The sequence below is a fragment of the Mirounga leonina genome, unplaced genomic scaffold (genome assembly GCF_011800145.1).
Source record: "Mirounga leonina isolate KUSES-001 unplaced genomic scaffold, KU_Mleo_1.0 Mir_152, whole genome shotgun sequence".
In the NCBI taxonomy this organism is placed as follows: domain Eukaryota; kingdom Metazoa; phylum Chordata; class Mammalia; order Carnivora; family Phocidae; genus Mirounga; species Mirounga leonina.
The window spans coordinates 15,237,432-15,260,792 of record NW_023270380.1 but is presented as its reverse complement, the minus strand read 5'-3'; the positions used below and the strand labels follow the sequence as shown (position 1 = coordinate 15,260,792).

Here is a 23,361-nt window from a genome sequence, read left to right as displayed (position 1 = left end):
TATGGGAGTATTTTTCATACGGGAGATTTGTTCCCTGCTTTCATGGGGAGAGAGGAGGGTCTGAGTGTCCTTGCCAGTTGTTTCTGAAGTAACTGCTCTTTAAAATAATCAATATGCCCAAGTGGTCCATCTTGGGGCGACCTGCCCTTGGCCCCTGCAACTTGCTATGGAACTGTATAAAGACATTAATGAACATGAAACATTATTTTGTGGATTTGTTGTATGAAAATGAACCTGATGAAAACTCTTTTCCTGAAGCGTCCAAGTCCTAATCTCTGAGTGTTTACCATTCTGTGACAAATAAATATTTAAAACTTTTAGTACAGGGCTACATGCTTCTTCCTAATGCTTACTTTTTAATCACCTGGAGTTAATTTGTATTCTATTATTAAGAGAGCTGTAGGCTAGGTTGTAACTGCTTTAACTGGCTGGCTTAATTTGACACTCAGTTCATTTGCATTAAATATCACCCAACTCTAGAAAGATAGTTTATTTCCATTGGCTTCATGTCTGTTTTTTTGTTTTTTGCTTCTCTTCCTCATTTCCGTCCATGCCCCAGCTTCCCACTGGTCACACCTTCCCTTCCCAGAATCTTTTCACTAATGGTGCCTCCCATTATGGAATGGGTGGGTGAGCAATGACTTGGATGCTTGGTATTCGACCTCACAACAGACATCAATAACAACAGAAAGTGGTTTGTGCTAGGGGCGCCTGCGTGGCCCAGTCGGTTAAGCAGCCAACTCTTGGTTTTGGCTCAGATCGTGGCCTTGGGGTCATGGGTGGGGCCCCAGTTGAGCTCCATAGTTAGCACGGACTCTGCTTGAGAATCTCTCTCTCCCTCTCCCCCTGCCTCCCCACCCCATGTGTGCTCTCTCTCAAATAAATAAATCTTAGAAAGGAAGGAAGGAAGGAAGGAAGGAAGGAAGGAAGGAAGGAAGGAAGGAAGGAAGGAAGGAAGGAAGGAAGGAAGGAAGGAAGGAAGGAAGGAAGGAAGGAAGAAAGAAGAAAGAAAGAAAGAAAGAAAGAAAGAAAGAAAGAAAGAAAGAAAGAAAGAAAGAAAGAAAGAAAGAAGAAAGAAAGAAAGAAGAAGAAAGAAAGAAAGAAAGAAAGAAGAAAGAAAGAAAGAAAGAAAGAAAGAAACAGAGAAAGAAACAGAGAAAGAGAGGGAAAGAAGGAAGGAAGGAAGGAAGGAAGGAAAGAAAGAAAGAAAGAAAGAAAGAAAGAAAGAAAGAAAGAAAGAAAGAAAGAAAGAAAGAAGAAAGAAAGAAACAGAGAAAGAAAGAAACAGAGAAAGAGAGAGAAAGAAAGAAGGAAGGGAGGTAGGTAGGCTGGCTTGTGCTAAGTGCAAGAAGGGTCAGAGGCTGGATGGAAAATCTTCCCAAAAAGAGGATGAGTGACCCTGGAGACATGTTTTGAAGAATTAGATAGGATTTAGAAACGCAAACTCTCAGGGAAGGTGGGAGAGCCTGGTGTATTTCAAGGACAACGAGAGTGTTGAACCAACCGTACTATCATTTCCCAGTTTGTGCTGTCCCACGCTGTGAGAGCATGTGTATCCCCAGCATGGCATCAACTTTGGTCATACAAGGTTTTTCTTGACCAACGAAGAGAGAGTGTAGGTGCTATGTCCCAATTCCAGCCAGGAGCACAGGGAGATGTGCCTTGGTTCTCTTTTTTCTTTTCCTCCTTCCCGGAGTGGAGACAATCAGTCAGAGTAGAGCTGCAGGGAGTCTGGGACCGATGCTGTATACATGAGAAATAAGCATCCACGGTGGCAGACCACTGAGTGTCAGAATTGTGTGAAAGCTGACTGATACAATAAATAAACTATCTTCACGAAAACATAGAGTTGGTATCAAAGGATGACTTGCTGGAGGTAAGTCCAGAAAGGTTAGAACGAGACCCTTGAGTGTCCTGAGAAAATATGATTTATCCTGTAACTGGTAGTAATGGCTTTGACTCTTGGTAGACTCAACAAAACTTTCAAGGAAGGCACAGACTGCCTAAGAAAAGGAAGTCCTCAATTCAACACTTATTCAGCAAATATTCACTGACCATGTGGGAAGAATAAGCATTCGAAAGTCCGCTACGAGCAATCATTTCTTGTGTTCTCAGGTTGCATCAAGGGTAGTAATAGGAGATAAGCAGGTGACTGCATCATTGTCATTAGCGCTAAATAAGGACAGAATGGCTGGGAGTCTCGGTGGGAGGGCAGCTGTTGTGACTTGGGGGGCCAGGGAAGGCATCCCAGAGCCCTTCAAGACAGTTTAATTGAGGTTTCCTCCGTGGTAGAGTGGGAGGGATTTAAAAACACTAAAAAAGACATAGGTTTGGAAGAAAATATGGGCCACTGTCAAATCTTTTATGTGGGGGATACTATTTACTGATTTCTCTGGGTAGAATTTATCTTTTCAGATTTGGAAGGATAGGCTGCAGTAACGACAAGTAAGAAAATGTTTAGTGTGAAATAACTCTCATGCCCCGTTCAACTCTCACTATAATGATTTTAAAGCCTCACAACTTTTGATCAAGTTATGATCACTCACCCATTGACATACGTATTTGCTTCCCAATCCATGGTGAAATTACTTTAAAATGCACCTGAAAGTTATCATCTTTTCTCTTCTACTATTCCCTTGGAATGTATTTTTTGATTTTTCAAAAATGCAACCAATCTTTCTCAGGCCAAACATAGCAAACACTTCTCAATGTGGCAGTATCCATAAAATCATCACATACGCTTTTTCATAGAAATTCCTCTGTCATGTGACAATACCACCTTAATTAATGCATGAAAGCCCTTACATGTTCATCATTGTTGTTTACATTAACTAAACTGCTCTCTCCTTTCTGCTATTTATCATCTGATCATGTAAGTTTCCCTTATATTTGTATTTATTGCACTAAAAACACTGTGTGGACAGGCTTGATGATATTTCACATCTGAATTCTTTACTTACTACAGACAACAAATTCTCAGAAAAAAATGTTGAGAACAACAATATTAATAGAACCTAATAGACTCACTATAGCAAATTGAAAATGATCCCTAGGAAAATGAAATGTATAAATAAGCCAAATAAAAATAGGCTGATTTGTCTTACCCAAAAATATTCTTTAAGAACTTTAGGACAGGGGCACCTGGGTGGTGCAGTCAGTTAAGCATCCCACTCGGTTTCAGTTCAGGTATGTTCTTGGGGTCATGGAATAGAGCCTGTGGGGCTCCGCACTATCTGGAGTCTGCTTGAGATTCTCTCTCCCTCTCCCTCTGCCCCTCCCCCCCCTACATATGCTCTCTTTCTATAATAAATAAATAAGTCTAAAAAAAAAGTTTAGGACAGAATGGAGCTTTTTTTTTTTTTTTAAATATGGTTCCTAAGTAGACATTGAAAAACATGTAACAATCAACATATTATTTTTAACTGATTGCTTAATGTGTCCCAAGCATGCTGCAAGTATGTTCCATTCTCATGAGAGGCAGTGAGATAAATGGTTGTCATCATCGTCATCATTTCACAGATGAAGGATGGAAGCCAAGAGTAACTGACTCACCCAAGGCCAGGGAGTGGGTTTGGGAAAGGTTTGGCTTCTAACCTAGAGCTGAAGCCTGTAAGAAATCACAAGTTTACACATGGGTTTTCTAGACTTTAAGACATTAAGTATTTGAGAGTTCCAATATTTGATTAAAAAAATATTCACTCTGGTTATGTTTTGGGGTGATTTGAGCTCACGTACCCTTGCTACCTGCTAGGCAATTGGTCTCTCCGTCATGGCTCAGTAATGAATATAAGGCATCTGTGTGGAAAGAGGAAAAATTTGCCAGCATCTTGACTCACTCCCTTTTCTCTCTTTTTACCCTGGAAATCACAGCCCTTGATATAGCTCAGCTTTCTGAAAGAAATAAAGACAACTATTTTATATCTTTTTGAAGTTGTTAGACAATTTACAAAAAATGTATTTCCATTAGGAATATCATTAAGGATGCCTTGGCCCACTGTTCCTTCTGACCTCCCTGCCCAACAACTTCTGTGTTTCCCACCTGTAGGTGAGAAAGAAGCACACAGCCTCTCACATTGCTGGAAAGGACAAGCAAAAAGTAGAACTAAGCTCCCTCCAGGCTTCACATCAGGCTAATTAGGTGTTACCTGGGAGTTCACACCTTTCTAATAGCTGTGTTTTCTTTCTGTCCTCAAAGCTCTTCATAGGTACTTAATTTTTTGTGAGAATAAACAGAAATTATTTCATATCTAAACATTCATCTGAATGGGTAGGATTATAAAACATACTTCAAATCAAGATTAGTCACTGAAGATATGCACAAGTAGTCTCCCCAGAGACTTCTTGATGGAAGAGGTTATAGATCTCAGACTGTCCTTTGAGGCTTTGTCCCAGTATTTTCCGACCATGTTAAGAGGCATGTTTTTAGGTCTCCACAGAGTTGGTAGCCCCCAGTGTAAGTAAGTACCCCCGCAATGGGCTTCTACTTCAATGATGTGACAGAATACCTAGTAGGCCACTCTAAAAGGATAATGAGGAAAAGCAAAGATGAATATAATGTATGAGAAATACATTTCCCAGCTCCCATTTCAAGTGGTATGCTATAAAATAGTGCTTAACAAATATTCAATAAATTCTGTTTCAATAAATGCCCTTATATATCATCTGATTTCTTTCTTAAGGAAGTTTTTGGTTACTATACTCTAACTTTGATTTTAATGATTAAAGATTTTCCAGAAGCTTTTCTATCAGATATTCAAAGTTTTGTCCAGTGAGGTCTTTATTCGACCTCGGATTATCAGCCAATTTCCCAAACAATAGGCATTCACAAAGTAACCACAAAGCAGACCCCATGGTAAGGTGTATATTACAAAATGTGTTAACCGTGGACAGACGATTATAAAGTTGCAGCTATTACTGTTTATCGCTTTGATGTAGTACAAGAGAAAAAGAGATGTGTGATTTTCTTATTAATAATTTTAATTAACTTTTAATTGATTTCTGGGAAGATAAATGGTTTCATTATAGCATCACACACCGAGCTCCTTGGCTAGATATTAAACATCAGTGCAAACTTCCTGACAGTATTGCTGATGATAAGGGGTTTCGTGTTTGGTTGTCTCGTCCAACAACTACATACTCATCTATAATAGTAAAGAAATGGAACTACCTCACTTAGCCAGCCCATGTCACTTAACATACATGACCTTATTTATGCTCCTGAATTAATTAGGAGATGGAAAAGGAAGGAAATAGCATTTTGCAAACATTCTAGTTCCTCTGTCTCTATTAGATGGGAGTCTCAGTTACCTTAACATTTTAGAGGATTTTCCTACAGAATATTACGGTCTTTTGTTTCATGAGCATCAAAAGCACATCCTTTCATGGAAGCTAGGCATTCAGTAAACTAAGTTGTGGTGAATTGGGTCAAAATGTGTGGGGCAAGGAGGGCTGAGGGGCACACTTGTTACTATATTGAACATATTATACACATTCTATAATTCAGCTGACGTTGAGCTATGAAGCCCCATTATGCAGATGAACCCTCTAATATTCATTTTATACAATCCACCTCTTGAATATGTATTTGGATATTTTCTTTCCACAGATCATCCCACTATAAGATAGAGATTGCTGTATTTTTGAAAAATCCAATACACAGAGAATAATGAGACAAGTTCCTTCCAAAAGGGCTCATGGTTGTGGGAAAAGGGTGTAAACTAACTTGATACAAAGAGGCATTTGTCAAGTATAGAATTCTTATTTATGACATGATCTCCAAATGCTGGAACTTTCTCTAGAAGAGGCAGAAGTGGGGCCGGGATTGGAGGAATGGACGGATGATTGGGATTTCAGAGGTGAAAAAGGAATCGTTGTGGCAAGCCTTGAAGAAAATGTCATAAAGTAGATGCTGAGTCCTAGGGAAATGTGGAGAATTGATTTGACTTGAGCAGAGAGCTTGTACAGGAGAGTGGATAGTAAGGGAGTGCCGAAAATGCGGGTGGGAAGAGATCAGGCATAGGAGTCTCGGCTTCTTTCTATAGTTTGCTCAACATGTTGAAAGGAGGCGATCTTTCTACTGCTTGGGATTTCTAAATCTGGTGCATAACGTACCCCCCTTGAGTACTTCATCTCATTCACTAAAATAGTAATGGCACTTCAGGAATTATGAAGTAATAAAACATTTTAAATTTTCTTTAATCTCAGTTTCCCAAATTTGTTTCTTTGAACCCAGACTTTCCCCTTCTCTCTTTACCTCCTCTCACTTTTGTCCCTGAAAGAACGTACTCACATCCTAAAGGACATTAACTAACATTCCATGAAATGTAGCATAAGGAAAACTCACACCCAGAGTTACTTTATCAAAGCCATGGCTAAAACCCAGTATTTCTTCCTCTCCCCATGGCCTTTTCTATCAATTTCAGCCATTTGAAAAAATCCTCTCACTGTCCTGCTGAAAGCATATATATTTTTTTCATGTTCTCTCTCCCATTTACTATTTCACTGTAGACCATTTTAAGAATCCCAACATAGCTGAGAGTATGCACCATTACAATCGTCATTTTCAATGTGTCCTAGAGAACAAAGAGTACAAAGTGGAAATATTATATGAACAATATCATGGACAGATTATTAAAAGGAGGCCTTATTCTTGGCATTGCTCAGTGAACTATAGCAGGATTTAACAAACTGTATGCCCCTCAAGATATTAGTAACTATTCTGCTAAACAAACAGCAGTGGAAAAGGGTCTGTGATGAAATCCCTTTGGAAACTGTGCTATAAACACCTGGGGGGCTTGAAGATAATAATAACGAACATCCTGTAGCTTGCCCAGGTTGCTTGCCTCTGGCAGATGGGTGACACTGATTTTGGCGGGTAAGAAGCTTAGTGGGAGGGCCGAGGGGTTGGATAATGCTGCAGCCTACAGCTAAGCTCACCCACATAGCTCTTCTTCTACGGGTGAGGCTAGAATTGTAGGCATCCATAGTGGAAGAGCTTTTACAGCTCAACAAGCAAACCACCAGATGTCTTAGAGGACACATTTACCCAATTCTTCCTACCAAATTCAGTACTCCCAAGAGGGAGACAGAATAGAGACACAGCAGTTGTCTTGCTAAAATGTCTTTCCTCTTAGCAAGATGAAACATGGGGGAAGAAGTTCCCATTCAATAAAGAACACCTTTTTTTTAAAGATTTTATTTATTTATTTGACAGAGAGAGACAGTGAGAGAGGGAACACAAGCTGGCAGAGTGGGAGAGGGAGAACAGGCTCCCTTTTGAACAGAGAGCCTGATGCAGGGCTCGATCCCAGGACCCTGGGATCATGACCTGAGCCGAAGGCAGACGCTTAACGACTGAGCCACCCAGGTGCCCCAAGAACACCTTTTAATAAAGCACTTCTCTGAGCTAATGTGCACTGGGAAGTTCCCAAGGGAAAATATGCTTAATGCGGCAGTTTGGGGAATTCAGGTGGTTCATTCTGAAATGGAAGTTTGTTCTTATCTCTCAGTCTCTTGTCAGAGCAAGTGTGCTCACAGTCCTCTAGACCAGCACTTTGTAAGTATGGGTTGTTACAATCAAATGTGAAGTGTCGTACAAGTCACTGGTTACCAATGTAGGTACTACATTTGCATTGTTCCAATATTAATTATTAGGTTAAATCTATAGTAGTATCTGTTTAGTTAAATTTGCATATATTTTATTCAATGGAACAGAGAAAATGGCATTGCAACTATAGAAAATCCTTCTGTAGTCTATCTTATTCATGTAGTAATTGATTATCTGTGCCATGTTTGTGAATTTCATCTCTGACATGTGTGATGGTAGGCAAAGAGATTCAAACTGCTCTCTACTCCACATATTTTTTTTAAAGATTTCATTTATTTGACAGAGAGAGACAGCAAGAGAGGGAACACAAGCAGGGGGGAGTGGGTGAGGGAGAAGGAGGCTTCCTACTGAGCAGGGAGCCGGATGCAGGGCTCGATCCCAGGATTATGGGATCATGACCTGAGCCGAAGGCAGACGCTTAATGACTGAGCCACCCAGGCACCCCTACTCCACATATTTTATTTTATGGTTGAGATATCTGAGACCTAGAGAGAAAAAGTGACATACAAAAGTTAACATCAAAAAATAGTATGCTGGGAACACTGAGACCAATCAGCACTAGCACAATGTAGCAATCTCTTTTTATAGAACAGTCATTTGCCACCTTAACGTGCATAATCCCTCCTTGTCATTCTACAAAATGCTAAAAGTATAAAGATATTTGCTTCTTGTGATATGCTTGTTTAGGTTGTGATAAAATATCACTATGTTCTTCTAAAAATGATATTTTTCAGCATAGAATCAATAGTTTCACCAAGGTGATCAAAGTATTAGACACAATTCCAATAATTCCGCAGTTTTTATTTTCAGATTCCTAACCAAAATCACAGAGGATAATAAAGTAAGAGTCAAAGTAAAACCAAACAATAGATATACAATGAATAAAATAAATTCAAGAATTCTAACAGCTACTACATAGTAGTACTAATACATTATATAACTTAATATATATAATTCATTTATGAGTTTAAATATTTATTGCATGCCTACTATACACCAGGCACTATACTAGGCATTGAGCATTCAGTGAAAACAGAAAAGCCCAGACCATACTCTTATGGCCTACCTTATTGTACAAAAAGAGACCAGCTCATAAACAAATAAGCTCACTGATAAATACATAATTAGAAATTATCAAAAGTGGCAGAAATGACAGGTGTATGGAGCTTTTGGCATATGTACAACAGGAGAGTCTAATCTCCATTTCAGGAATCAGAGAAGACTGCTTTGAGGAAATGATGTTTAACTTGACACTTGGAAGATGCATGAGTGGGAGACTGGTGAGTGATAGCAGGAACCCTGTGGGCAGAGGGCTTGGGAGAAGTTTGGAGGTTAGAGAGAACACAGTGAAAGCAGCATTTCCTGTGGAACCTCTTAGCTGTGTTAAAGGTTTGACTATTGCCCAAGGCAATGGGACTCGCTGAAGGAGGTTATGCGAGGACTGACGTCATTATTTTCTCTTTTATAAAAGGTCTTTCTGAAGAGATATAACTGAAAGAAAAGAATTAGCAAGTAATTTAGTGATCTAAGCTGTATTTGGTGTGGCTTAGACCAAGGTGGTTAGGAGCGAGATATTATTTACGGGGGGAAGGAACATATTATGGATAGATAGGGATTATTCTGTAAATGACATTAGGTCTTGGACCTTGGTACTTAATATACTATGTATCTCACAGCCTGGAGCTGAGCCTCATACATAGTATTAAATAAGCTTTTCTCAAATTATTGGGTGAATGAATAATTGAGAAGATAAAAGAGGCAGAGCTCAGAAATATCTACTTTACTTTTTATATAACCTATTATGTTGGTAGAAGGACCATTTACTGAAAGGAGAAGGTTGGAGGTAAACAAGATTTGGACACAGGAGTAATCAAGAGTTCAATCACGGGCATGTTAAGCTTCTGATTCTATGAGACAGAATAATGGCGCCCAAATATGCCCCCACCTATGAATATGTCATCTTACATAGCAGAAGGAGCTTTGAGGATGTGATTAAGGTTAAGGAGCTCACCCCAGGGAAGATTGTTCTAGATTGTCCAAGTGGGGCACAATGCAATCATATAAGCCCTTAAAACTGGAAGAGGATGAGTCAGAGGGATAAGATGGAAGAAGAAAGAGGAGAGGGTCAAAAGTGTGAGAGCGACTTGACCCACTATTGCTGGCTCTAAATATGGAGGAGATGGCTATGAGCCAAGGACTGTGGGTGGCCTCTAGAAGCTGGGAATGGTCCTCATATGACAACCAAAAAGGAGGTGGGGATCTCAATCCTACAACTCAAGCAATTGAATTCTGTCAACAACTCCAATAAGCAAGGAACTCCAATAAGGGAGCTTCCCCTACAGCCTCCAGAAAGAAACATAGCCCTGCCTGTATCTTGACTGTAGCCTGGTGAGACCCAAGTTGAACTTTTGTGGAACTATAAAATAATAAACTTGTATTTTGTAAACTGCTAAATTTGTGGCCATTTGTTATGGCAGGAATAGAAAACTAACAGAGATATGTATGAGGCATTCTTATGGAGATATCGGCTAAAGAGCTAGAGGTGTATAAAATAATACCTACACAACACCCCCCCCACACACATACACACACATGTATGCATACACACATAGCCACATTAGTCAAATTGAATCATTATATATTACGCCTTCCATTATATGGATGAATAAAAACATAATTTGAACAAGACTCATTTAAATTGCTGGTTATGTAAATGATTTGATTTTGTGATCATAAGGATTCCCACAGACAGAAAAAGTCACTGAAAATTCCACAAATGTTGCTGTTAAAAAATAAGACCTATTTATATTATATTACTGGAGTACATTTTTCTATTATGCAATAATTTCAGACAAAAAATAAGGGTTTTTCTTTTTTTTCCCCTGAGGGAGTTAGTGTTGTCATTTGTTTTTTCTCTAACTGACAAGCTTGACTAATTTGTCAGTAATTTATATGGAAAATTCTAGGCTCAATGTAAAGGTAAAGCATGTATGTCTATGGAAACTTATCAACTCGTTCACAGTGTTTCTTTCTCTTTGGGCATTCCTGCAGTGCCTTCTCCATCTGTTCTCAGGTTTAAACCTCAAGCATTTGTGTTTTGATGAGTCAAAGAGGCATATCTCACTGGAACGTCTGGCATTATGACGTAGAGAAGGAGCACGGTTGTAAACATGACCGCTCACATCTTGGACATTACCATTTCAAACAAGACATAAGCATTCAGCGGTGTCCCCAATATGCTTTGCCAGAGTTTGTAAAATTGGATATACATCTGCATTTGTACTATTAAAATCCATCCTATTGCTGTCCAGGCTTTGTGGATATTAAGTGATTTTATTGTGTCCACAACTAATAATGCAGTCAAGTGTCTTCCTTCCTTTACTTAGCAACAGTTTAGGGCAGAATTATATAACATTTCATGGCTTCTAATATTTACTCCAGTTTCTTTGAAAAACAGTAACATTATTGAACACAAAGTGCACGATAGTTGATCGAGTCATCATTTATATCACAATTGAGTTTGGATAAGATTAATTCTCAGAAGACTCTGCTGGAAGAATATTCACTCAAAATTTACACATTTTATTTGATGCAAAGTGATTTTTATGTGACTTAAAATTTTTAGTTAATATGTTAGTATAATATCAGCAATTCTCAATTATCATTTAGAGATTGTATTCTAGTATTAAAGAAGAGCCCTTTGCAGGCGCTTCCCAGTTACAATACTTTGACTCTCATTTGCCTTTAGGAGAAGATCTAGGTTAAATCTCAGTTACATGCATTTATTTATTTCAACATTCATTAATTCCACAAATATTTATTAAGTAGTTTTATATATACCCAGAACTGGGGCACTGTATATTTATTTTTTTATGTAACTCTCAGCAAAAGCTTTAAATTCCGTAAGACACTGTTCTCTCATTTGCAAAATGGGAACAATTACATTTATTTGTAAGAACATGGTGAGGATTGGGTGCCTGGGTGGCTCAGTTGGTTAAGCATCTGCCTTCAGCTCAGATCATGATGCTGGGGTCCTGGGATCGAGTCCCATATTGGGCTCCCTGCTCAGTGGAGAGCCTGCTTCTCCCTCTCTCTCTGCCCCTTCCTTGCTTGTGCACTCTCTCTCTCCCTCTCTTGCTCTCTCTCAAATAAATAAAAATAAAATCTTTAAAAAAAAAAGAACATGCTGAGGATTAAATGAGATATATAGTGCTTGAAAAAGTATATAGGAAAATAAATATACAAAGTGCTTGAACAAAAAATACTATAGCATCTTGAGTTGTCATCTAGTACATTATGTTAAATTAATTAAAAACTAAATGTGTTTTCCTGACTTAGAATTCCAAATCATTAAAGAAATGATAGTACAGGGAGAATCCAGTATTTTTGTAATGTGAGTTTTCTGTCATAATATTGTTATTGTTAATGATATTATCAATGTATGTCACGGTCATTCTGAATGAAGAATAATTCAACTTCAGTGTATTTCTTTTCAAGTTCTAGACTTTTGCATTACATTGTCATTATCTTTTTTCATTTTCTCCTGAGAGAAAAAAATTTCTTTTGAAAATATGCCATGATTTGTCAACTATCCCCTTCTAGCAGAGCACCATAGCAAAATGTAATGTGCAAAAAGCATGACAAAACATACTATGTGAATTCCTCTGTTTTTCATTTCTATTCAGGCAACAGACCCTGATGCTGGAATAAATGGCCAAGTGCATTATAGTTTGGGCAACTTCAATAATCTCTTCCGCATCACATCCAATGGGAGCATTTACACAGCTGTGAAGCTTAACAGAGAGGTCAGGGACTACTACGAGCTTGTTGTTGTGGCCATGGACGGAGCAGTGCATCCCCGTCACTCAGTGCTCACACTGGCCATCAAAGTTTTGGATATCGACGATAACAGTCCTGTGTTCACCAATTCAACGTATACTGTGGTCGTGGAGGAGAACCTGCCGGCTGGGACCACCTTCCTCCAGATAGAGGTGTGTGGGGGAAGCAGACAATTCCTGGATCTGGATCCCACATTAGAAGATCTGCTGTAAGGTTGCAGATTTAGCAAATAAAAAGACAGCACACCCAGTTAAATTCTAATTTCAGATAAACAAGGAGTAAAGATTTAATAGAAGTATCGTTCCAATATTGCATATTGTGTTTTATGTAACAACCATACTTTAGGGTATACCAACAGTTAAGAGGAGAAAAAGTACCTTTCCAAGAAATCAAATAACACATCTTAATAATTCTTTTTTAATTTACAAAATCAATGCTATATATTTATTGTAAAAATTGACAATACAATAGTCTATAAAGAAAAATGTAATAATTCCCCACTTTGTACCTCTAGAATACTTAGTGTTAAATTTGTAACTGTATTCTATGACATTTATCTTTGTGCTCACACAATATGAAATAAAATATTTTCATATTTACATATAAGTAAATATGTGCATAGGCAGGTGTGTGCATATATACCTATGTATGCATGTATTCAAATGAATATTTCCATATTTATCTATATGTAAATATGCATTATGTGGGTGTGTGCATATATAACTACATATGTATATATTCAAGTAAACACTTCCATATTTACATATATATAAATGTGCATTTCCAGGTATGTGCATATATACTTATGTTTGTGTGTGTGTACATATATATGTGTATATATATGCATATGCACATACACACACAGGTAGAGATTTTCCCTATATTTTACAGAAAGAAGATATTGCTGAACCCATTATTTTTTCACTTTCAATGAACTGACATCCTCCCAGAGATATGACTCTCCTTTTAAACAGTGTCCCCACATCCAAGCCCTTTTTTCAGTCCTTGGCTACAATAGTACCAGAAACCCTGGACATTCTGATTCAGTAGGTTAGGTTGGCTCAGAAATCTGCATTCTAATAAACCACCCCTTTCAATTCTGACGCAGACATCTATGAAGTATAATTTTTGGGGGAAAAAAAAAAAAAGATTCTAGTCCTTCTTTGACCTGCCATCCACAACTTGAACTCTGTTAGCATGGATATCAAGAACTTGTATTTTTTTCATAATTCAACTCAAAAAATATTTAGGCAAAAACATTAATAAATCTAAAAAAGGCCATGCCAACCAGGGAAAGGTCCATATTTCTCCATTTATTCTTCTCTTCATCTTTTCATTTATTCATCTATTTATTAAACACGCATATTTCCAGGGTTTATCGTATGTCAACTCCTCTGCTAGACTTTGGGGATTCCAATGTGGACCAGACAGATTTCCTGCCTTCCTGGGGTTCTCAGTCTGCTGTGGCAAACAGACAAGTAAATCTGTAATTGCAACAGAGGTCCTAAGAGCAAGGGGCCTCAGAGATGACAGGTGGAACTCTTAACCTAATCTTGAGAGTTTAGAAATCTGGTCTTGAGATTTAGATAGTTGCTTTCTACATTGTGAACTGAGGAGCAAGGAAGAGTTATTCTAGCAAAGAGGAAGAAATGCTATTCAAGGCATTGGAATGAACCTGCTCAAAATCCTGGAGGAGAGGAGACAGGGAAGAGCTACAGGGCTAGAAATTGTATGGATCCTTCTCACCACGTTCAGGAGAGTGGGGTTAACCCAAAATGGAATGGAAAACAAGAAGGATTTTAGATAGGAAAATGATGTCATAAAATCTGTGTTTTCCCAATATCTTCTGGTTGTGATGTTGGTAACTGACTGCAGGGAGCCAAGACAAAAGTTCACGTAACAGGTGCATAGGTTCCTGTGTGCACATCCTAACACAGCTCATCTCCCCATCCCCCCACCCCCACCCCGTTCCATTTCCTGCACCAGAGCTGCCTTGGCCAGTCTGTCCTCCTCATCCTGCGAGACCAGCAGCTAGAACATGTCACCCCCAATTCTGAACACCTCTCAGCTGCCATGTCTCTGTTTTCTTTCTATTGTGATATTTGTGTCTTTTTGTTTATTTGTTTTTTTTTTGAGACATTAACCTGGAGGGCAGGATTTGTGTCTTGGTTCATCTTGTGCTTCTCATGCATAATAACTACTCAATAAAGATTAATTAAATGAAGGGAGTATAATAGACTGATCTCTAGAAATGTATCATAGGATCCCTGTAAGGAGAAATTATTACTTAAATTTCCTTAGTTTCCTTATACTCCTTTAATAATCTAACATGTTTATGAAAAACACTCAGTAAAACTTTATTTTTATTTAAAACATTATTTTTCAGGGGCACCTGGGTGGCTCAGATGGTTAAGCGTCTGCCTTCGGCTCAGGTCATGATCCCAGCGTCCTGGGATCGAGCCCCGCATCGGGCTTCCTGCTCAGCGGGGAGCCTGCTTCTCCCTCTCCCTCTGCCTCTCTCCCTGCTCATGCTCTCTCTCTCTCTCTCTCTGTATCTCTGTGTCTCAAATGAATAAAATAAATAAATAAATAAATAAATAATAAAAAAAATAAAACATTATTTTTCAATGTTATGCAATTAGCAGGAAATAATACACAATAATTTATGACAATATTCTTTTCTTTAGTGTAGTTTAATTCTTTTAGTTAGTGATTTCTCAGGGAAAATAAATGTAGTAATAATTTTTTTTTTTAAGATTTTATTTATTTATTTGACAGAGAGAGACACAGCGAGAGAGGGAACACAAGCAGGGGGAGAGGGAGAAGCAGGCTTCCTGCCCAGCAAGGAGCCCGACGCAGGGCTCGATTCCAGGACCCTGGGATCATGACCTGAGCCGAAGGCAGATGCTTAACGACTGAGCCACCCAGGTGCCTCAGTAATAAAATTTAAAAAAAAGACAAAATGCCATGGTTCTCTGTCTCTCTGTCTCTGTTTCTCTTTCTCTCCTTCCTCTCTTTGGTAAATTACTTAACAAAAATGCTTGTCTCGGAAACATGTCCTGCGGTCGTTGTTAAGTTCATGATGTCCTGGGTACTGACCCATGACCTCCATCAACCTTGCACTCCTCTGGTTTGTAACAACGCTGATATGACCATCCTTCTGTTTCACTTGTTACAGGCCAAAGATGTTGACCTTGGAGCAAATGTGTCTTATCGGATCCGAAGCCCAGAAGTAAAGCACTTTTTTGCACTACATCCATTTACAGGAGAACTTTCCCTTTTAAGGAGCTTGGACTATGAGTCATTTCCGGAGCAGGAAGCAAGCATCACGTTTCTCGTGGAGGCCTTCGATATTTATGGAACGATGCCACCAGGCATTGCCACTGTCACAGTGATAGTAAAGGTAAGGAGCACAGATGACTCCTGGTGGCCGCCTCCGTACTCTCTTCTGAGTCTGTACTAGACTAAATATCTGGGGGCAATGATTCATAATAACACAGTAATACCAGACCCAGAACCTAGAGTCTGGAATGTGTTAGACTTGAGAAATAACCATATCATTGAAGTATGAAAGATACATTTGAATGAAACACTAAATAAGAATTTAACCACAGTGGCTGCCTGAATGTTCCCATAGCTCTGGAATTTTAATCTAGTCCCAATTTCTCCAGACTTTAGTCCAAATTTCACAGCACCAGGGATAATAACTTCATCCAAACCCTTCAATTTAAAAATTTTAAAAAGATCAGATTATGGAAAAGTAAGAGTTCTAAGGCCCCAGAGCTATTTAGTTTGTAAGCTGAGATTCTGGAATGAAATAAGCTTTGGAATTGAATGGAATCGGGGCCAAGTTCTGGCTCAGCCACATTCAAGGTCCGTGACCGTGAGGCCTTTGTTGTCTGCGCCAGATTTCTTATCTCATTCATTGTGATAACCCATGCCAAATGATTGCCTCAAAAAGCATGGTATCTTCAACCTTTTGGGATTCTAGTGATTTTTAAGGTATGCCTTTAAAAGAAGACAGGAGGAGAGATTTATCAGTTCTCAAAGGTTAGTGTATGGAAAAGTCCACCTGAGCTGTGTCCTAAACTCTCAGATTCCTCTGCTCCTTCCCAAAGGAGCCCTCTTCCCATGGGGAAGGCATTACAAATGCTTTTCTGCAGATGGATTTTTGCTTAGAATGAAAGGAAGATAGGTAATGGGGATGACTGCAATTCTTGAAAGGTGCTGTCAAGAGAGGGCTAGAAGTATGCAAGCTCATAAGGTACACAAGGTCATAGGCAATGTTTCTACTATGTTCATTGGTTTGTTTTTTGTCTTTTTTTGTTTTATTTTGTTTTTTATTGTGTTCATTTTTGTAGGTCACTGCAATATGGAATTGTTGGAATAAGAAATAATCACTTTTTTGAATTTTTGTTTGATCGTTTAACTGATAAATACCTAATACATATTACTAGTTTTCTTAGACAAAAAATGCTGGTATGAATACACAGAAGATTGTTAAAGACTGCACCAACATGTAATTAGCATGGCATTATTTATCACGTAGGTAATTGCTCTAATGTTTGTGACTATAAGATCTTTGGGTCTGGGTTTTAGTTTTTTGTTTTGTTTTGTTGTTTTTTTGTAGGTAATCCTGCAATCAGAGAGGGACACAGAAATATTTCACTGTCTCTTCTTTACACTTGACCTAGCTTATCTGCCAGTGCACATGTGATGATTCTTCCCTGGGGTTCTGCTGTCTCCCCTAAGCTACCTTGGGACACACACGTCCCTTCCATTCTCAGATGCGTGAAAGCTGTGTGGAGAGTTTTATCAGGGTCTGACTTCCTTCTTTCTCAAGCATCCACAATGACTTTTTACCTACTTCTCCCGCTGTGTGTCTCTCTAGCCTAAGAAATTATGTATTTCAGGGAGTTAAAATTTTATTCAGCATTAAGTCCTATTTGGGAATAGAAATTTGATCTATTAGAATCTTTCCTTGGGTCACCTGAATCTCAGTTTGTGCGTCTCTTTCCCAATACAATGATGTTCTAGTAGGTTGGAGAAGGATCAATCATCAGTGGCCTGGGGGGCTTTAATTCATATTTTAAAATATGATTTTGGCACACTATTGTGGTGTAACATTTAGAAATTAAGAAATCTGTTTACAGAATCACTTTAGGGACCTGATAATGTTTTGGCTATGAAAATATCTCAACAGGTAAAGAAATGAGGAAGGTTAAGATGAGCCTTCCCTGAGTGAACTAACAATATGGCGGAATGGTTCAGGACCAGGTGAAAAGCTTAAGCCAGATTACCCTGGTCTACACTTGCCTACCCCTACGGTTTGGTGGAATTGACCACAAACAAAACAAAAACAAAAACATTTAAAATAGAAAAATGGCCATTTATTGGCGTTTTGGACAATAAAGGAAGAAAAGACTTGCTACTAATGATCTTCTGCACATTCTTCTCAGACCCACAGATGGCTACTCAGATGGGATGGCCTTGTCTCTCAGGTTGGGTATGGTTCATAAAGGAGCGTTCTAAACCATCACAGACTCTGACTTGGCTACTCTAGATTCAGTGTAGACTGATTTGTGTGGATTTTTTTTTTTTTTTTTTGATAGAAGTCATTGGAGTTGGATTGGGTCAAAAAATATCATCTAATCAAGCAAGATGTGCTCTAAATAAGTCTTGTTCTCTATCTGGGATTGAAGTTTCTTAAACTGCATTTCATGTTCCCTGATCACCCCTTTATTTTAAATATGGGTGTCACTTAAGGCTACCACATTGGTGTGTGGAAAGGATTTGCTCATCGATGGACTCATTCCTTCTTCAGAAATAGGAGGGGGCACCTGGGTGGCTCAGTTGGTTGAGCGACTGCCTTCGGCTCAGGTCATGATCCTGGAGTCCCTAGATCGAGTCCCACATCGGGCTCCCTGCTCGGCAGGGAGTCTGCTTCTCCCTCTGATCCTCCCGACCCTCCCCCCTCTCATGCTCTCTCTCTCTCAGTCTCTCTCTCAAATAAATAAATAAAATCTTTAAAAAAAAAAAAAAGAAATAGGAGGGTGTTGATCTAATTTTTGCTCTCAGTTGCTTTATATTATTTAGAGAAGTCAAGGAGTTTCATTGGTCAGAACTTCCTGACCTGTACTAAATTATTTCTGATTTATTATACATTTAAGACAAAACTTAATCAACCAGCATTCCATTCTAGATATTTTTTCTCTTTTTTTTAAAGATTTATTTATTTATTTATTTATTTATTTATTTATTTGAGAGAGAGAGCACATAAGTGTGCATGGGGCGAAGAACACATGGGAAGGGAGAGGGAAGGGTAAAGAATCTCAAGCCGACTCTGCACTGAGGTGTGTGGAACCCACCACAGAGCTTGATCTCACAACCTTGAGACTCATGACCTGAGCTCAAACCGAGAGTTGTCCGCTGAAACCAGCCACCCAGGTGCCCCAATTCTAGACATTTTCAATGCCACTTTCTTTTTTTCAAGGTGATGAAAGCATAAAAAAAAATTTACAGAACATTTCCCCAAATGGAGGCTGAAACTTGCTTTTCTTTCTTCTGGTCACTCAGGGTGAGATTATCACAAAGAAGAACTTCAAAACTATCACCTAATATTGGGGCCCATAAAATATCATGCTTGTTGGCTTTGAAGGGAAGAATGGAGTACAATTCCCTTTCTCCACAAATGTAGGTCTTTCCCAAGCATACAGATTTTCTGTCATTGTTGTGTTTACTTGCAGTATGACAAGCTGTTTTGCTGATAACATAATTGCATAGTATTTGTTAAGAGATATTTCTACCCAAAACAGTCACCACAGGGAAAGCATCTTGAAGATCTCTCTTTGAAAATGAGAAGAAACATAATTTTCTTTTGTAAAGAAGAAGAAAAAAAAATCAAATGCTTAATATCTAGTCCATCAAATTTCTAATTGGAGTGAGAATGGGAAAACTGAAGTGATATTTGGAAGGAACGATATTTCTACAGTAGAAAGAAAGTAGAATTTTATCACACATACCTGCAGGGTGCTTTCTTAGTGATCCCAAACAAAACCAATGATGATCAAACACATAATATGTATTTTTGTTGCAGCGTTTTTGCAGAACACTGATACACATGGCCTTCTTCACTTTACAATTATTGAATATACTGAATAACTGAATATATAATAGTAAATTAGGTGATATGAGGAAATCTCTGAAAAATAAAAATAAAATTCTATATAGTTTAAAATATATAGTCCACAGAAAAATCTGTCCTTACAAACGGAGTTGTGATATAATGTAGAAAATACACAGAAAGAAAAGGTCTGTCTTCTATGATAAGCCAATAGGGGAAGACCAGTCAGAAAAGTCGAAATATGTAAATGGCTCTGTGATGCTGGACAGCCTTGTGATGGATTGTCTAAGATGAGCAGATGACCTAAGTCCTTCTGCTTATTGTAACCTCGGGTGGTATGACTGCGGTACGAGAGGATGAGGGAGATTCTTCCATGCAGGGAGGAGACTTGGCTCCCCACCTGCGCTTGCCTGTCTTATAGGTGCAGGTGTGGGTGGAGGCAAGGAGAGCTAGAAGGACCAGAAGTGAAATAACATCCACAAGGACCTAGGCTATTGAGAAATTCAGTGAGTCTTAGAAGATGGAGCTAGTTTTCATCTTTAAGAGATATTTTCCTCCCAGCAGGAAGACAAATGTCCCAATCCCCATAGAATATAAGAATGAGGATAGCTTCTCTAGATAGAAACTCGACACCCGGTACGAAGGTGGCATTTGTCATACCACGGACACCTGAGAGGTGGTGATGCCCCGCTGATGCTCCGTGGTGACTGTATTGACAATCTTGGATTTCATTTGGTCAGAGGAAACTGGACAGTTCAGGATTTATAGCATCCTCCTTCCCTTTCTCTGGAGGGAGAAAATGGAATAAAAGGATTTCAATGAGCCAGCTAGGGGGGAGTATAGGCTAATCGGGTGATCATTATTTTTTACCACTTGTTGACTTTTCCCAGAGGGTTGGGTGACCTGGAGAAAATGTTTTGGACTATAGCCTTCAAATATTCCCCTTTATTCTATTCTGCGTTATCATATTCTTATTGGAGTCTTCTTACTAATGTATTCACTGGCAAGTTTAAAGAATGTGACTATATCAGGAAGAGCATGCCATGGGAAGGAGTCAGATCATTTCTTAAAGTATCTGCGTACTCTGCTATTGTAGAGTTTTATGACTAAGAAGTAACACATTTCCCCTACACAACCAAACTAGAGGAAACAATTAAAAAGGTACCTGCCCAGAGTTAGCAGTAATAATTCACATTTCTGTGGGTCTCTGTCCTGGCTCCTCAAATATCACCCACTGGTTTCTGGAAGTCCCAGGAAAGTGCCTCACTTTGTGTACACAATTATGTTCTTTTACTCCTCAGTGACTGTCACATTCTCCCGTTTGCCAGAAGTCCCCAAAACTGAGCTGCCTCCCAGTGGGGGCAGGAGATGCTGATAAGCCCTGTCAATGGCGGATACCACCATCCCTGGAACCTGTCCCAGAGCCTCCTGTAGCTGCTACAGATGGGGGTCACTCTCAATGCAGCATAATTTGCAGTATATTCTTGGAAATCTGTAATTCACCAAAGTCAATATTCCACATAATCATAGTGTTTGCCTTCAATGTTGCACTCTCTTCAGGGTCCCTCAGGATAGATTCCACAGAGCTCGAGCTCCTTGAGATGGTAAGGGGTGTCTCATAGACAAAGAATTTCATAGACAAATGGGTTTGGGAAATGCTGGGACACACAGAAGTAAACAGATGTCTCCCCTGCATGCCTTCATATGAAAGTCCTTAATATGCTGGTGTACATTGTGAATCTCAAGAAAATAAAAAGCGATTTCCCACATTTTCCATAGTGGAATCATGGGATTCTTTTTGTTTATAAAGCTTCTGGTAGGATTAGTTTTCCAAAGAACAAAATTTGGGGAACACTTTCTTAGGTTTTAGTGAAAATAACTGTAGGGTTAAATATTGAGTCAATTGTTGTTTTAAATGTACAAATTCAACTGATGCAAGTCTCTTTTTTTTAACCAAAAAACAAACAAAAAACAAGCTTTATAAATAATTATGAAAATTATCTTCAGGGAAATAGATTAGCACTATGCAATGTTTAGAAGCTTACCAGGTTGCCAAGATAAAAGTGTAATAGTTACTTGGAAGAATTTTTAAATTGTAAAGTATTTTTGAGCAGAGATCTTTTAAAATTATGTGTGGATTTTTTTAATGAACATCCTACTCAAATCATCTTATATAATATCTGATACATAATCTTCTGACAACCTGGCCAGTTCCCTTTCTTCTCACGCCCGAATATCAGAATGCTTCCTGAAGGGTCTGACATGCCAGCATGCAGTCGTGGGCCTGCCCTTCATTAGCTGGATCACCACAAGCAACTTGACCTCTCTAAGCTTCAGTTTCTTTACAATTAAAATAGAAATAAAATAGCTAATATATTCCATTGAGATGATAAATTTAACAGCCCTGGCATGATGCCTGACGAACAGTAAACATAAAGCACGCACACATAATTCTGGTGCACAATGGAGAAAATTAGACGGAATCTGCTCAAAGATTCTAGCTCAGGTCATGCACATATTCTTTCAAGTGCCCGTAGCCTCCTGGCTTGGAAAACACCCCAAAAGCTCATCAGCTCCCTTCTCCCCACATTACCATTCCCAAACCGGGAAACCAAATGGGAATGGGATTATGTGTTAAAGCTGTGGTTTAGCCAACCTTGCCCAGTGTTGTGCTCCTGCAGCCATCAACCTCACTGAAGGATGGTCCCACCTGCCAGAGGGCATGAGTGATGGAGCAGTTGCTAAAGTAACAGAGATGTGTCCTGTGTGAAATCTAGTTAAACTCCTTGCTACGTGCTCTCATTGCATCCTGGTACTTCTTTCATAAAATCTGTCATACTCAACATTAATGTATTTAATTTTTGCTTTCTACTCCTACCTGTCAGTACCAGCAGTCACTGTGCCTCTCTTGGTGGTAACAACACCCCCACCATCTAATGTCCTGCCTGATGCCCAGGGGGAGCTCCATCAGTATGTGTGATACTGAACGCCACTGTGTACATTTTGCTGGTGTGGCCAAGCAGGGCTTTGATTGCCTCTGCATCGGGGTTATGCAGCCCCTCAAAAACCCAGAATAACTACATCCTCGGAAATCAAACCAAACCAAAACAAACTCACGCCTCTAAGAAAGAAGCTTCCAGTGCAGGTTTTGATGCAAAAAAAAAAAAAAAAAGAAAAAGAAAAGTTGAGTAAGTTTATGATTTTTGTTTAGGAGAACCCCACGCAAAACAGAAAAAGATTTGTTTGGCGGCAGAGGGGGAGGGGAGAGAAGGAAGTGAAGTCAGACAAGACAAAAGAAGGAGAAATTGCAGGAGGGAACAAACAGCAGAAGAAGCAGCTGCTGGGATAGCGCACGGAAGGTGTCTGGCAGGGGAAAGCAGACCTGGGAACGGGCAGAGAAGTCAGCTGCATCCCCCGCCAAGAAAGACGGGCATCGGCTTCTCAAGCCTCAGGGCATTTTGGAGGATGGGCAGCAAACAGTTGGAGGTGGACAGCGCTAAGCAGCGGGAGCCTCCTAGCCATCAGCGCCCCATCCGTGCCCTGGCCAAACACGTGTGAGAGCTGAGGATGAGCGCTGGCGTTCACTGTATTTAAAGAGATGATCAGAACATCAATCTCTAGTACTCTTCTCTCTGGAAAACGTCTCTTGACCAAGAACAGTTCTTAGCCCTGGTTCCAGAACATCAAAATTCTTATCTCTTTCTCTACTTTTTTGTGGAAACCTGCCGTTAACTTGCAATGTCCCCAGCAAATTCCCGTTTCCCTGGGATGCTCATTCACAAAGTTTCCTTAA

At 39.2% G+C, this 23,361-nt stretch overlaps 1 protein-coding gene across 8 annotated transcripts in view; it reads left to right on the top strand.

Moving 5' to 3' along the window:
- The window catches only part of PCDH15 (protocadherin related 15), a 789,625-nt gene that overhangs the window by 579,887 nt on the left and 186,377 nt on the right, over positions 1 to 23,361 (top strand). For all 8 annotated transcript variants that reach the window (XM_035008612.1, XM_035008611.1, XM_035008610.1 and 5 more), the window contains 2 exons: positions 12,292 to 12,597; positions 15,624 to 15,848. In XM_035008612.1, the coding sequence (XP_034864503.1) occupies positions 12,292 to 12,597; positions 15,624 to 15,848 (531 nt within the window). The remainder of the gene's footprint in view (positions 1 to 12,291; positions 12,598 to 15,623; positions 15,849 to 23,361) is intronic.